Raw genomic sequence first — 15,190 nt, 5'->3', positions numbered from 1 at the left:
TGTTTTCTGTCTTCTCTTTCAAGCCTGGAGCAAGCTGAAGGAGCTTGTCCTCTCCCAGAGCCAGGGTCTGTGTGTCACCTCCAAAGCTCAGCCAGGCCCAGGCTCCCCTTGTACTCTTCGCTCAGATGCCCTCAAATCCCCAAACGGTGCTTGAGGGTGGGAGCCCGAGGGTTTATGGATTGCTAAAATCCATGTCCTTCAGAGAAAGGGGGAGAAACATGCTGAGATGGTGGCAGAGCCAAGGTCTTAACCGGTGCCTGGCTTTTGCCACCAGCATGACCTGCTGACTCCTGGGTGGCTTCCCGGTGACTCTGGTGCTGGCTAGCTCCGGTCCAGCCGTGCAGCCCTAGGGAGGCCTCTCTGACCACCCCACAACTGCACTCTCCCCAGACTGCCACAAGGGAAAGCTCCGAAGATCTAGTTCCAAAAGCTGGTGGCACCTCCCCTGGTTCATCTGGGGGCCCAGTCAGTCCACCGCTGGACCAGAGCCTCCTAGGCCCTGAGGAAGCATGGGTGGAGATCTCACCGCAGGAGGCAGCCCATAAGCCCTCACTGTGTGGAGAGGCTTGGAGAAGGGCAGCCACTTGCACAAGATACACAGGAAGGCAGTGAGGGAAACCAGAACGGCCGGGAGCAGGCTCTGCACCCAACCAAACCTCTCCTCCCCCAGCACTGGGCCTGCCCGGGCCTGCCCTGGGCTCCACACTGTCTGGCCAGGCGGGGCTGCTCCTGCTGAATCCTCAGTGCCAGGCTTGCCTCAGCGCCATCTCCTGGGCCTAGGCCTGGCCATGGCCCCCTGAACAGCCACTTGAGATCCACACTTGCTCTAACCTGTAGCCTGCCTCTGCCCCGGCTAGGAAGCTTTCTCTCCACTCTTTCTGTGCCTCCCTGGCCTAGACTCCCAGGGCAGGCTCGCTGTCTCTCCCTCCCCTTCCCCATCGGGAAAGCAGGGAGTGGGGTGGTAGGTAAGGGAGAAGGGACTTGCCTTTCCCAGGGAGGTGAGCAGTGAAGGCTATCCTGCCTTCTGTGTCCGCTGTCCTGGTCCCAGCGCAGGAGTCTTCAGCGAAATGAGGGGACTTCAGGGAAAGAACAGGCATTGGAGCACAGTGATTGGTTCAGAGACTTAGCAGAAAAGGCTGTGGACCCAGACGTAGTCCCTGCCACAGCAGAGGGTCAGGAAACTGGCCAGAGGAAGTGACTTGAGGCAGAGGGCAGGAGCCAGGAATGGGGTGGGGGATACAAAGTACATAACATTATACGGGGTGGGCAGCAGAGCACTGAGTAGAGACTGAGGTAAGGTAGAGAACAGAAGCCGAAGTGTGGGGCATCTTGTCTGAGGAACCTGGGGGTAGAGCACCACTGCGAGGAGAGTGACAACCTTGTCCCCCCCCCCCCCCCGCCCCCATGGTGGTGTCTTTGTAGGTCTGGAACTCAGGAAGGAGAACTGGACTAGAGGAATGGATCTTAGCAGCTTAGCTATAGCCAAAGCCATGGATAAAGACACAGGGAGAGTAGTGGAGAAGAAAGGAGAGGGTGTAGCTTAGGGTTGGAGGAACAGGGACAGCAGAAGATAGTATGAGAACAATCAGGAGAGTGTAGCACCACAGTCCAAGGAAGTTTTAAAGAGAGTGGTCAATGTCAAATGCTCTACTGGACTCTGTGGCCAACCACACAGCAGCCCTAGTTCTGGCTAAAACAGGCACCTTCACCATGAGGCCAACATCTGCTCACTCCCAAGGCCAGCTAAGGTCAGGGTTGGTCCAGGAGGAACTTTGGCCTGCCCATCCTAGGGGCCCAGGGTATCACAGCCGCTGAGGCCACTTGGGGCTACTGGGGGTTATCAGGAGTCAAACCTCCTGAGTGAAGTGATGTGAAGTTACTAATATTTACTGAAAGAGCCCGTGTGGAGAAGACTGCTGAGAAAGAGGACAGTGCTCACTGAAGATTGGCTGACCCTGACCGCTCGGCGCAGCCCTCCTCTCAGAGCCTGCCCGTGTCTCTATGATGCAATATGCTGCGTTTTTCCCAGCCTGGCATCCGCTGCCCTTGGGCGGTGGACTCTTCCTCGACGGCCCGATGCCATCGCCCACCGCGGCCCGGGTCTCGGTGAGCGTGCCCACCGCGGCCAGCCCAGCGCCGGAAGTCACGGTGGCCCGCGTCTCCGTCTCCACGCCGACCTGGTCCAGCCGCTGCAACCCTGCCGAAACCCTCGACGCCAGGTGGGGCCCGAAGGCGGACAAGGCCGCGGGCCCCCGCGAAGGATCGACCGTCGAAAGGGCCGCGGGGCTCCGCGAAGGCGCGACTACTGTCAAGCCTAGGGCCGCCACAACCATGCACCCGACTCCGGCCCCTAGCCCGGTCAGTACCGGCCCCGGCGCGAGCCCCGTCACCGCCGCAGCGAAGGCTCCGCCCGCGGACCCGATAGCAAGTTGAACCCACAGACACCACTCGACACGCGGTTCCCGAGAACAGAGTTGCAATGAAAAGAAGTCACCCGCTGCGCTGCTCTAATCTGTCCGCCCGCGGAGGGAGGGGCGGGTGAAGCCGGTGGGAAGGGTCAGTCCGCAGATTGGGTCCAGGCCTGCTTTTGGCCAGCACAACCCGGGAACCAGCCCACCCCACCGAGGACCTTGTTACCCGGGGCTAACAAGGGACTACATTTCCCGGAATCCAACACGAGGCTCCCAGCATCCCTGCGGCCAATGACTGCGAGGGGCGTGGTGAGCCCGCTCGGAGGGGGCCGGCAGCGCAGCCGGAATATAGGCAGGGTCAGCCGGGCCGGGTGGGAGGAGGAGGGGCAGGCTGGCGACGGTGGACGAAGGATGCTTTCTCCCTGCAGACATGCTCCTCCCGCGAGCACAGTCTGGGATCCGAGACGGCAGTTAGATCCAAATGTAACTAGATGCTGTGGGTGGGAAGGGTGAGGTTTCTGCGCCGGCCCTTGGGGGTTCACATGCCAGCCAGGGCAGCGACCGGAGAAGTGTAGCAGCTAAAATCTGGGACCACGTTTAGGGCAGGAAGCCTGGCTACTCGGAGTGTAGGCTGAGAGTTGGATGTTTATTCATAACAATTAACAGCCTATACAAGAGATCTCTAGAGCAGGGCCTATGGGTCTGAATGGACCCTTGCACCTGTCAGCAGCTCCACCTTCCAGGCCCCTGCCTGTGGCCTTCACAACCCATGGGAGTTTGCTTGGGCAGGCAGCACAGGAAGCATCTTGGGGACAGGCTCAGTCACAGGGCGTTAGATGAAGCTCCTCTACCTGGAATGATTGGAAGTTGGCCCAGCCGCTAGTCTGTCCCTTCCCCTCCTGGGAAAAATTCCGCCTCCACTGCAGTTAAAGCCATTAGGATGAACGCAGGGTCCGGGCTGGGGACCCACTGGAGTCTTGGGAAGCATGAGGTGGGGGGTGGGGGTGGGCTAAGTGGGCTTGGGAAAGAAAGAGATGGGGGGGAGGCTGATTAGAATAGAGACTGATGATCTTCGTTCAGCACTCCTGAGATGAGGGCAAGGTGACTGCAGCAGCCAAAGTTCCCCAGAAGAGGAGGACCGTGCCCCCCCCCCCCCCCCCGGGGGTACCTCCTTCAGCCCTTAGCATAAGAGCCAGACCAAAGAGCCCAGGGAACTCCACAGGAGGGAAGCCCCACCCAAGCTGGGAAAGTCTCCCTGGGCCCCGGAGTTAAGGGCCTAGGGAAACTGGCCCACCCCTGGTCCTCACTTGTGGGTAAGCAGGTAGTGAACGCACCTCCTCTTGGGTAGGAGGTCACAGCCTAGGGAATTTCACCCTTTGGACTAGGATGGGCCCACGGAGACAGCTGCCTAGGAGTCAGCCTGTGGCCAAGGGTTAGGGCCAGCTTCCAGGGAGCTCAGCTGAGTGCTCCGCTCAGAGCAGACCCTTCCTGCAGGGCAGGTGCCCCTTAGGCTACAGCTCTGACTGGGGGGGAAAGATGGAACTGAGCTTGACGGATCTCACCCCCACTAGCACGCACTGGGACCCCCAAACCAACTAGGTGGAGTGGGGCTGGGCCCACAGGGTCTGGAATGGAGGGTAGGGGCCACTGAACATGGGGTAGGGAGGGACTGGAGGCACAGCCCCCAGGGTCCGTGGGTGTTCCAGAGTCCCCTGAGTTACAGGTTCAGCTGATGTAGACGCGATGGAAGTCGTGGGCACCAAAGGCCGCGTTGCACTTGGGGCACTTCCTCTGGCGGGCCTCATAGCGGCCCCGCACGCACTCGAAGCAGAAAACGTGGAAGCACTTGGTAAGGACTGCATCCTTCTTGCGGGTGTTACAGCAGGGGCAGGTCAACCGCGCCTGGGCCAGGCAAAGGCATCAGCTCGGGCACAGTCCCGATGGCACCCAGACCCCAAGCTGACAGTAGGAGGTGGTCCAGGCTAAGCCCACCACATAGCAGAATCCATCTAACTCTCCCCAGAACCCTGAGAGGTGGGGCAGAGCACTCTCCAGATAAGGAAACTAAGGCTCAGAGGCCGAGCAAGCTCTCAAAACTAGAAAGTAGCAGAGTCTGAATTCTACCCTGCTCAGTGGTGGCCAGCAGGCAACATGTCCCCTCCCCTCTCAAAGCTGACAACCCACAGGCTCAGCCCGGGCTCCTCTGCCCTGGGGCTTGATCTCTCACCCTGCTGGCCTTCTCTGGCAAAATCCCAACTGTCTACCTTCTCTTCATCTGCACCTGCTAAGTCACAGATGGGCATAGCAGTGCCACTAGAAATCTGCCGTCTCTACCCTCAACGGGTCCACCCCTGGTGCCATCCAGAGATCCGGCTGGGTCCCTGGACTCATTCCTCTCTATGAAGGTTTTGCAAATCTCTCCTATCCTGAAACCTCCCACAGGCCACCAGATCTCACCTCCAACTCCAGGAGTTCCCTCAACTCCAAATTCCCCAACATTCTTCCTCTGCCCTGCTTGAAATCCCAGCCCAGCCTACTGCCCAGCATCGCCTCTTCCCTAGCTATCAAACCACACCCATCCAAGTCCATCTCTTCTGGAGAAACCTTCCTCTCCCTCCCCACGGCTGCCCCCCAGCTGCCTCTGCTCCTTCAAGGCCAAACCACAGGCTTCTCTTCCTCTATCACTTAAGCTTTGAGGTTCCTAAGGGAAGAGAATGACCTGTCCCATGCCACAGACCCTCCCTGCGTGACCACAGTTTTATGTAGCTCCCACTGCTGCCTCTACTCATAATCCCCCAAACCCCTGTCGTCCAGACAGTCCCTCTGCTTCAAGTGCCTTCCCAGCCAGCCTCCCACAGGTACCTCATTTTCAATATCCTGGAGACACAACACTGTCCACCAAAACCTGCTTCTCCACAGTCTTCCTAATCCCGTATGTGCCACTTGTCATCCCTCGTTTCTCAAATCAGGAATGCAAGCATTCTTGGTATCTCCCTCTCCCTCACTCCATCACTGAGTCCAAGCACTTCTGCCTCCTGAGTATCTCCTGACCTCCTCTACTTGTCACTAACACCCCACGCTAGCTCCCTGTCCATTTTTGCCTCAATGACTCCAATAGCCTAAAAAATTTCTCTGCCTCTAGTCTTCACCTCCTCTGTACCAAATCTAACAGCAAATCAGACCACATCACTCTCTGGTTTAAAACCCTTTGATGTCTCTATACTGCCTATGGGATGAGCCAACATCTCCTCACCATACCCTTCAGGATCTGACACTGTCCAAGGCCCCCAACCTTCCTGCTCCCCACAAAACCCATGTTCTGTTCCAACTACGGTGTCCAGCAATCTGTCCTCCAGCACACCACTCTCAATGAAGGGCCTCTACCTCTGCCTTTCCCGTTGCTGGAATCCTCTCACCCTCATTCCTCAGATTTTCCTTGGATGACATTCCTTCCAGGAAGCCTACTAGCCCCCAGAGCTGCCATGCACCCCTGGCCTCTGCTATTGCGATGCTCATCACTCAGAATACTTGGCTTCCTCCTCTAACAGGCAGTCAGTTTCAAGACATCTAAGACTAAGGCTCGTTCCTAAGCCCTCCCACACCCAGCGGGCACTGTGCCTGACACAAGTAGTGTACGATACTCAGTTAGTTGTTTGATTCTCCACAACCAGGGTTCTGCCCACTTTTTGCTACTTATTTCTGGGGCCCCCAGACTATCCACTACAGCTCTCACCAACTCCCCATCTAAGATTTCCTGGGTTGATGGGGCACAAGTCAGCCCCACAGCCCCACCTTGTACTCCTTGATCTCCTCCTGGAGGATTTCATCGGCATCTGCATAAACCTCCACCTTCCTCTGCTTCTCCAGCTTGCGCCGCAGCCGTGAGATGTCCTCCTGGAGCAGGAGAAGGGCTAGGCTAAGCACAAAGGTTCTCCTCTTGCACCACCCGCCCTGAGGCCACATCAGTGACCCTGAGCCACACTGCCCCTGCCCCACAGACACACCTGAGCTCTCTTGAGGTTGAAGCTCTCTTTCTCGCGAGCAGCCCGGCTCTCCGCCAGGCAAGGCTGGATCTCTCGCAGCCGTGTCTGCACGTACTCCAGTTGCACCTTTAGATCCTCGGCCAGCTGGGCCGCTTCCACAGCCTGAGGTGGGTGGGACAGGAAAGGGGGGGGGGCGTTCACCTGAGCTTGGGGAGTCAGGCGTGTGGAGCCATGGTCCACAGATGCCTGTTCAAACGTTCCAGTGACTCTTGCTCTTGGGATCAAGTCCAGTATCTTCACTGGAGTTAGTCCTGCCTCCTGACTTCTCCACCTTCACCTCCTCCTATTCTCCACAGTTCCTGACACACTCACTTCTTCACCGGCACAATGCTCTCTCCTATCTTTCAGCCTCCACGGGGCTCTTCTCTCTGCTCCCCTCAACTCCCGCAACACACTTCTTTCTTTCCAGTGGCCCCCTCAGGCCCCAGCTTATATTCAGCTCCCGAGGCAGGCTCCCCTGTTTTTCTCTCACAAGACTTATTGGGATCTGCAGTAGCCTATTTTACCTGTGGGATCGCTGGCTGGTTATCTGGCCCTCAAGACTGCAGGTTCCCACTTCTGGTAAGACCCTCCTGTTCCAGGTTCTCCCCAGCACTCAGTGACAGGGGTTCATAGCAAGGGCACGAATAATACTGCCTTAACTAATGAATTAAATGGGGAAGATAAAAAGCCCAACAGGGGAATGAAAATGAAAACCAACATTGATCTTAAGCCTCTGCCATGACCTAGACGTTCCTGAGGTTTAATACAACTATGTGACAGCGACCAGCATCCCTACTTCACAGCTAACCAAGAGAGTGGGTTCTGGAGCCAAGGAGATCAGCCCCAATTCCTGGTCCAATCTTTCTTGAGCAAGTCAGCTGCCTGCCCTAAGCCTCAATTTCCTCACTGAGAAAAGCAGATAATAACAAACACCATCTCATGATTGTTACGAGACCAAAATGCAACCCAGCAAAGACAAGACTCAGCACAGGAGGGCTTCAGCTGTGAGCCACTGTCCTAGGTTGCTTTCTCCCCTTGGGCCTGGCCTCACCTTCCTCTTGTTGAGCTCCAGGGCCTGGCTGCGCAGCGTCAGCTCCTTCTCCACACCCCCAAGGCTGCCCTGCAAGGCCCGCTCTTTCTCCTCCAGCTTCTGCACGGTCAGCAGCTGGGCATCCACCTGAGGTCAGGGGTGGTGACTCAGTGCTAGGGAGCCGCTGGCCCCTCCAGCTCCACCCTGAAAGCCCAGGGTGGCCATACCTGGGACTTCAGGCCCAGAACTTGCTCGCCCAGCTCATCCTTCTCCTCCCGCAGCAGCTTGTGAATCTGGTTGGCCTTGATCCGCTCAGACATCAGCTTGAAGTTGGCATCATCCTTTTCCCGTAACTGCTGTAGCAGCCTCCCATTTTGCTCCTGCATGTCTTCAAAAGCCTGACCAGTCACATCCATCTCTGACAGCAGAGCCTCCTCTTCCTGTGGTAAACGGGCAGGGATGAGGTGGAACATGGAAGATGATCATGGGGAAACCACAGGAAAACAGGGCTGAACAGAGTGGCCCCGGACCATCTGCTAGAAGCACTCAACAGGGAGTTAAGGGAATCCCAACATTCAGAAGCCAGGGGACCACAAGGGGGTCGGCACCTGCTTGGTAGCACCCAACTTGCGCTGCAGGTGTTCGATCTGCTCCTCCGCCTGCCGAATGCGCCGCAGGGCGTCCTCATCTGCAATTTTTTTGCTCTCCCTTCTGTCCCTTTCCTCCAATTCCCGAATACGGCTCCGTAGTTCATCAACCTACAGCCACCAGAGAGTTAGCTCTTGTCACTGCTCCCCACTGACCTAGGGCTCTGCTCTGGTCAGAACTCCTCAGGGCAGCCTCTGTGCATGCCCCACAGGCCCTACCTGTCCTCACCTCAGCCTTGGCCTTGCGTTCAGCTGCCATGAGCTGCACCTTATCCCGCTGTTCCTTGGGTGCTGACTTGTACATGTCCAGTAGCAGCTTCATCTCCTTCTGGCTCTCCTGGGCCTTCCTGGGGAGGCACAGGAGGAAGGCTTGGTGAATGGGGCTGGAGGCTACTTCAATAGGGGTGGGAGGGAAACAGGAATAGGGCCTCACTTGAGCTCTGCTCGGAGACCTTTGAGGAGTTCTGACTCCTTCCTCTTGGCCTCCTCCACCTTGGCCTTCTCCCGATCAGCCCTTGAGAGAGCTGAGGCTACAGATGGGGGTCCCAGGCCAGGCCCTTCCCGCTCTCGAAGCTCCCGCTTGGGCCTGGCCTCAGGTTCTCGGCCCCGGGAGGAGGGGCCCTGGGACCCAGGAGTTATGGCCTGGGCATCTTCCTCAGAGGGCACCAGCTCCTCCTTCTTCGCTGAGGAGGTAGTAGTGGTGGTGCCAGGCACTGAAGCCATCTCCTTTCTGCCATCGGGCGCAGTGACAGGGCCCGGCCCACCCTCTTCTTTCCCTGGGGCTGGGGCACTGAGCCCAGAGTCTTCTGGGTGGCCCAGGTTGGGGATGGAGTGGGTTGAGCCGCTGGCCTGGGCCCGGAGCTGCAAAGACAGAGAACAGGGCTGAGGTGAGACAGTGCTCACCTGGTCCAGCCAAAACTTTTCCCAGGCAACCCCCTCTCACCTTGCCAATCTCCGCCTGCACTTCCCGCAGCTTCCGCTTGTACCGCTGGGCATCCCCCTTTAGCTGGTGGTTGTGGTTTTGGAGGCTGCTGATCAGGTGGCGCATCTCACGGTTGATGGGCCCTAGGAGAGGGTTGGGAAGGAGTCAGACCGGCCTCTGCATGAAGGGCCCAACCCCTCAGTGGGGGAAGAAGGGGAGCCACAGCCATCACTTCCACTGTGGACGAGAGGGAAACTGAGGCCGTACATACAGTGTGATCTCATCAAAGTAATAACCCAGGCTTGAAAAAAGCTCACCCCAAACTAACTTGAGACTGCCTGTTTGTTACTTCTGTTAATGTAGATTTTTCTAGTATTTCCAAATTTCCTTTAAAGGAACATATAACTGTAATATTCACCAAAGTAAGTTAGTCCGCTTCTTCTGTATTTTTAAGCAAATGTCACTTCTTTCACCTCTCTAGCCTTCCCATCCAGAATCACAACCCCTTTCTCCCAACACTTCCTATCTTTCTTCCCTGCTTTGTTTTTCTTGACATATTTGCCACTACCTAACATACGTGGTCTATTTCTCACTTTGCTGCCTTCCTTTACTACAATACTGCTCCACAGTAGCAGGGATCGTCTGCGTTTTGTTCATGGACATAATCCCAAAGCCTAGAAAAGAGCCCGGCTCATAGGTCTTGTTCAAAAATCCTTGTGAAATGAACGACTACCTCTAAGAGAAAGACACCGTAAGGCCAGAGAACCACGGGAGGGGCCAAGAGTTCATGTTCTGGCGGTGCGTGCTCGGTCAGCCACTTCAGCTGGTTGTGACCCTCACTGTGCCTTTGAGCCACGTGGTATGATCCCTGTTTTGGCCAGGGAGAGGAGGCTGTGCGAAAGGAAGGGGCTCAACCCCTCGCATCTGGATAAGCAGCAGCCCCACACCAGGGACCAGCAATCCCAGATAAGGCCCCACCTCCACCCTGTCCTCACCACATACCTGCCTGCTCGTTGGCCGCCAGGTTCTGCTCAAACTCAATGCGCAGCATCTCGTACTCCTTGCGTACCTGCGCCAGTGTGTCCTCCAGCTGGATAACCTCTGTGCGCAGCTTCTTCTGCAGCCCCAGCTCATCACTCTGTAGGTTGAAGCATTAAGGACCCACACAACCCCTCAGCCCCCTGGCAAACTCCTCTCCTCTTCCTCCCCCACCTCAGGCCTCTGTGGCTTAGGAAGAATTTATTCCCAAGGGACCCCTGGCAGCACACAGGGCCTGCAAAGGCCAGCAACACCTTGACCCTGAGGTCTGTTCCAGGGCCATACCTCCATGTGCTCAATGTGTCTTAGGTGGGAATTCTTGGTAGCCAGTAGCAGCCCCCGGGCCTCATCAAGCTGGGTCTTCACTTGCAGAGACTCGTTGTAGAGCAGTGAGAACTGGGCCTGCAGCATTCGGTACTCCCCTGTTTCCCTCACCACCTCCTCGGGAAGGCTCCTCAGGGCAACCTAGGACCAGGGTGCCCAAAAGCGATCAGCAAGAGGATTCAGGACCCAGCCTCTACACCTCGCAGGTTCAGGCCCTCCCAGTCCTAAACAGAGCCCACCTTGAGGCGCTCATTGGTCCGCACAGCCCCCTGAAGTTCGGCCTGCAGCTTCTCCAGCTCTGCCATACGGCTGTTGGCCAATTCCTGGTTTTCCTCCAACTCTGCATTCAGCATCTCAAACTGTGGAATGGGAGGAGCTGTGGGAGGCAGGGCCAGGCCAGGATGCCTGTTTCCCTCACATCACCACCACATGTGGGCAATGATGGATTCTGAAGCCCCACGGACAAGCCAAACCCAAGCACTTTCCTAAGGGCTCCCAGGTAAGTGGGAGAAAATACTGCATGGTCAGTGCTGGGAACCAAGGCTCATAACTGACAGGGAATCAGGGGAAGCCTTCTTGAAAGACCTGAAAAGGAACCTGAAATAAGGAGTTAACACGGAACAGTGAACCTTACGGTATCAAAAAAATGTGCAATGAACAAGAAGCGAGAGAGCCCTCTGTGAGACACCTCCTTCAGCCAGCCAGCTAAGAATGCCAGTCAGCTCCAATATACTTTCATTTGTCTGTCTTTTTTCTAAGATTTATTTTCATGTGTGAGAGAGAGCACGTGTGCACGTGTGGACGAGGGGGGGAGGGCGAGGGGTAGAGGGAGAAGCAGGCTCCCCGATGGGCAGGGAGCTCGACACGGGGCTCAATCCCAGGACCCTGGGAGCATGACCCGAGCCAAAGGCAGACACTTAACCAATTGAGCCACACAGGCGCCCCCATTTGTTTCTTTTCTATGCTTTTCCTTTGGGTCACCTGTAACCACCTGATGAACTATCTTACTTCTTGTTTGTTCCCCCCACCAGAACCTAAGCTCCATGAAACCTTTGCTTTTTGTCTCTTTTGTCCTCTGATGCTTACTTCCAAGCACTGTGCTTAGGACTTAATGTTAACAATTACTTATTAGTTACACAAATGAATAAAACAGAGCATCGTGAACGACAAGGAAGGGACTCAGACCATGCAGATGGTCTGTCCTTAATTCTGAGGGCACTTTCATGGGTGGGGCAGAGAAAAGGTTACAGGTGGGATTGGGAAGAATGGTGCCTGCTCACCTTCTGCATGCTGAGTGTAATCTGGCCCCCCTGGAAGCCGGAGGAGCTCCCAGACACATAGTAGCCAGAGTTGAGCTGTGGAGAGACAGACCGATGGGGGTGGAGGAGAGAAGCGAGGGCTCCACGTACCCAGCCGTGGCTCCATCTGACCCAGCACCCCAGCCCCACCTGCTCCAAGGCCTCCGCCAGGTGCTTATTGAGCTTCTGCTCACGCTTGCGCAGCTTCTCTATGTCCCACTGCAGGTCCTCCACCGTCGTCTCCATCTCCAGCACCTTGGTCTCTGCTGATGTCACTTTATCCTGGAGCTCAGAGTACTGGGAACAATGACAGGGTGAGATGCTTAGAGGAGGGGACTTGGCTCCCTGAGAGCCTTGGTGCATGTCTAACCCAAACCCTGCCCTGATTTTAATCCCACCTCCAACGAGATGCGATGGTGCTTCTCTTGTAGCTGGGTGGCCAAGTCCTGCAGCCGCCGGTTCTCACGACCCAACTCCCGCGTGCGTGCCCGAGCCACCTCACCGGGGGGCTCACTGTCCCCTGAGAAGGCAGGGCTCGGGTAAGAGCCAAGTCCAGGGCAATGGGGCAAAGTACTAACTCATTCTGGAGTCTGCTATCCACCAGCTGTCTTGTCAATTTCTCATGACAAAGCCAGGAGTCTGTGTCTCCACTGTACAAAGGAGGAAACCAGCTCAGAGAGGAGAGCCATCTGCCCAGAATGACAGGACTAGGGCTGGGAGAAGCCTGTCAGCCTGCAAAGCCTGGGCCCTTGCTACTGTGCCTTGTGGGTCAGCAACTGCAACCAAAATCTGTGCAAAGGGTTCTAAAGAGGTCTCCAGCTGGAAGCCCTAGCCCCATAAGCATCAACAACTCCTCCCACCCAGCTCTCTAGAGCTCAACCCCATGAACCAAAGGCAGGGCCCCATCTACAACCTACCCCTTTCCCTGAGTAAGTGGCTGATTTATTCCTTGGAGAATTATGGCTGCCTCTGGGCTCGGGCATTGAGAGGATATAAGCAGGACACAGATGGGGACAGACACCTCTGCGGCGGGACACAAAGAACTAACCTCGGCTGTATACTCGCTGACAGAGTTCCTCCACCTGGCGCTGTAGGCGGTCTGAAGCCTCTACGACACGGGACACGGCTGCCTTGGAGAACTCCATTCGGCCCTGGAGCTGCAGCTCCACCTCCTCACTACTGCTGGCGCCCAGTGCTACCACAAAAGCCAAGGCTGGCTCACTGAGGGGGGGCCGCAGCTGCACTGGCAGGGGCTCTGCGAGAGAGGGACAGACCCTCATGAAGACCTCAGGAGGAGAACAGCAGCAGTCACCACCACTCCATAGCAAGTTCCAGACTGAGCCCTTCGACACTCTATGGCCACTGAATCAGCACAAGCAATACCCACCATCAATGTGAAACTACGGAGGCTCAGGAAGCTAAAGTAATTTCAAGGCCACAGGGCTTCCAAATCATTCCTCACGGAAGACTTCTCCGCCTTCACAATCTAAATTAGAACCACACACGAGTGCACATACACTAATTCTCTTTCAAGGGCCCCTCTTCTTTTTACTTATTGTTTAAAATCACTTCCTCCCTGATGGTAGAGGCAGTATTTCTTTGCACTTATCTTTATCTCTTCCGAGGCTGTAACAGTACTAACTACACAGCTAACACTCGATATTAATACTTTTTTGAACCAAATGAGGGTCAAACATGACACGCACTATGAACCAAGTCACTCATATTCCACAGCCTGGGGCCTGGGTTCTTACTGCATTTCGCTGTCCAAACATGAAGTCAAATATGTGTGTGTGTGTGTGTGTGTGTGTGTGTGTGTGTGTGTGTGTGTGTGTGTGTGTGTGTGTGTGTGTGTGTGTGTGAGAGAGAGAGAGAGAGAGAGAGAGAGAGAGAGAGAGAGAGAGAGAGAGAGAGAAAGAGAGAGAGAGAGAAGGGTGGTGGGGGAATTCAGAAGACTAATATAAAAGTTCCCTCCTCTCCAGGACCGTTCCCAGGACTTAATTAAGCTCCCCAGATCCTAGGGCTCTGGCCCTACCCCTCAGCTCCGATGTCCCTGGCTCTGTGAGAGGGGTCTCATCACGTGTTGGCCCCTCCTGGGTCCCAGGCGCCTCTGTCCCTGAAGACAGCTCCCCCTGGCTCTCATGGTGTCGGAGAAGGGCTTCCACAGTTTCATCCAGCTGAAGGGAGAAAGCACCAAAAATATTATGAATCCCTCAGGTGCTTCCCAGCATGATACTCCTTTCCCAGCAGAGTAGTCTGAGGATTGGCAGCTGGATCAAGGCCAGGTCTTGGAAAGCAGAGGGGCATCCACCTGGGCCCAGTAGCGATTGACAATGAGGAGTGTGGCATCATCTGTGGCCTGCCGCTTCTCCAGCTTCTCAATTCGTTCTCGGAGTTCATCTTCACAAGCCTGTCGCTGTTCCAACCGCTCTGCCAGTTTCTTGTTCTTGAACTGCAGAACCTTCAGGTCCATCTCCTCCTACCAAGGAAAACAAAGGGGACGAGGAGAGGGTCAAGCAGGGCCCAAGAAACCAATCACAGAGAGAGACAAAAGAAAGCAACTGGAATGGAGAAGACAGTATCCCCAGACTAACCACTAACAAGATTTAAAGAGATTCAGGCACCCACAGAGAAAGCATCTTAATTGTGAGGAGATTCAAGTTCTGCTTCGCTTTCTAATTCTCAAGTCTTTGACAAGTCACACGCCCTCTGGGAATCTGTTTCCCTATCTGTAAAAAAAAGGCAGACGTCATGTCCTCGGTTTCCTTCAACAGAGTGTTCTGTAAAGTGGATCCTGCTAAGCTTGGGGGAACTGGAAGTAAAAGTTCTAGACGATTTGAGCGGAGAACAGAGATGGGAGTCCGGCAAGTTGTGAGGACTGGGGCAGGAGCCCACGAACCGTGGAAGAGATGCCCCCAAGACGGATGGGCTCTATAAGCGTGGTCGTGGTCTTCTCCTCGCGGCTCAGCTTCTTCTCTGGGGGCCCTGAGCCACCGTCGCCGGCGGCGCGTTTGTTGCCGGGTCCAGACATGGCCGCGGCTACGAGGAGCGGCGCAGGGTCTCCCGAGGGACGTCAGGCAGGCGTAAGCGGCACTTCCGTCACCTGCAGAAGACAGAGAGCAGATATGTAGAGGTGGCCAGCGCTCCGCAGCCCCAAGCCTTCCCCGCACACACCTGCTGGATCCCGACCCCGCCTGCCCCCGGCCCCTCACCGGCAGCAGGCTCAGCCTAGCGCCATCTTGGACTTCACCAGACGTCACCGGCCTCCTCAGCCCAGAGCGCAAGCGCCGCAGGCAATGCCGGATGTGGCGAAATTTCATTTCCTGTTTCTATTGGTCGCGCTTTGTCCCGCCTCTCGGGCCCCGTTTGGTTTCTTCCTGAACACCACCTCTTTCTCTCGGTGATTGGCCAGCCGACAGTTCCCGTGGCAACTGACACCACACTCACATCCTCCAGCCCCGAGGGCATCGCCTGCCTCCTGTTAGCCACTTTGAA

The 15,190-nt window shown here is 56.1% G+C and overlaps 1 protein-coding gene across 3 annotated transcripts; it reads right to left on the bottom strand.

Moving 5' to 3' along the window:
* Window positions 1-3,038: 3,038 nt before the first annotated feature.
* Window positions 3,039-15,063, bottom strand: RNF40 (ring finger protein 40). 3 transcript variants are annotated; one of them, XM_027612829.2, is made up of 20 exons: window positions 14,908-15,063; window positions 14,595-14,798; window positions 14,007-14,174; window positions 13,731-13,872; window positions 12,744-12,950; window positions 12,094-12,215; window positions 11,846-11,992; window positions 11,678-11,752; window positions 10,637-10,756; window positions 10,359-10,538; window positions 10,038-10,173; window positions 9,057-9,178; window positions 8,547-8,974; window positions 8,343-8,460; window positions 8,075-8,224; window positions 7,694-7,906; window positions 7,488-7,613; window positions 6,416-6,556; window positions 6,204-6,305; window positions 3,039-4,313 (listed from the first exon to the last, which is right to left on the bottom strand). In XM_027612829.2, exons 2-20 carry the CDS (start codon window positions 14,724-14,726, stop codon window positions 4,137-4,139), a joined length of 3,006 nt encoding a protein of 1,001 aa, XP_027468630.1. In that variant the 5' UTR covers window positions 14,727-14,798; window positions 14,908-15,063; the 3' UTR covers window positions 3,039-4,136. The 3 variants fall into 3 exon arrangements, with proteins under 3 accessions (XP_027468630.1, XP_027468629.1, XP_027468631.1); XM_027612828.2 differs by having other exon boundaries at window positions 11,678-11,992; XM_027612830.2 differs by lacking the exons at window positions 14,595-14,798; window positions 14,908-15,063 and adding an exon at window positions 14,324-14,526 and having other exon boundaries at window positions 11,678-11,992.
* Between the last annotated feature and the right edge of the window lie 127 nt (window positions 15,064-15,190).

This window comes from Zalophus californianus, chromosome 10 (assembly GCF_009762305.2).
Source record: "Zalophus californianus isolate mZalCal1 chromosome 10, mZalCal1.pri.v2, whole genome shotgun sequence".
Lineage (NCBI taxonomy): Eukaryota > Metazoa > Chordata > Mammalia > Carnivora > Otariidae > Zalophus > Zalophus californianus.
This window is presented reverse-complemented; position numbering and strand designations above follow the sequence as displayed.

What these genes read in the sequence shown, in the direction of transcription:
- RNF40 (XM_027612828.2), bottom strand. Translation starts at nt 14,726, where the DNA reads ATGTCTGGACCCGGCAACAAACGCGCCGCCGGCGACGGTGGCTCAGGG. An exon ending in TCAATCGCTACTGGGCCCAG is followed by an intron (nt 13,873 to 14,006) that starts GTGGATGCCCCT and finishes TTCTCCCTTCAG; the next exon opens with CTGGATGAAACTGTGGAAGC. An exon ending in GGCGGCCAACGAGCAGGCAG is followed by an intron (nt 9,179 to 10,037) that starts GTATGTGGTGAG and finishes ACCCTCTCCTAG; the next exon opens with GGCCCATCAACCGTGAGATG.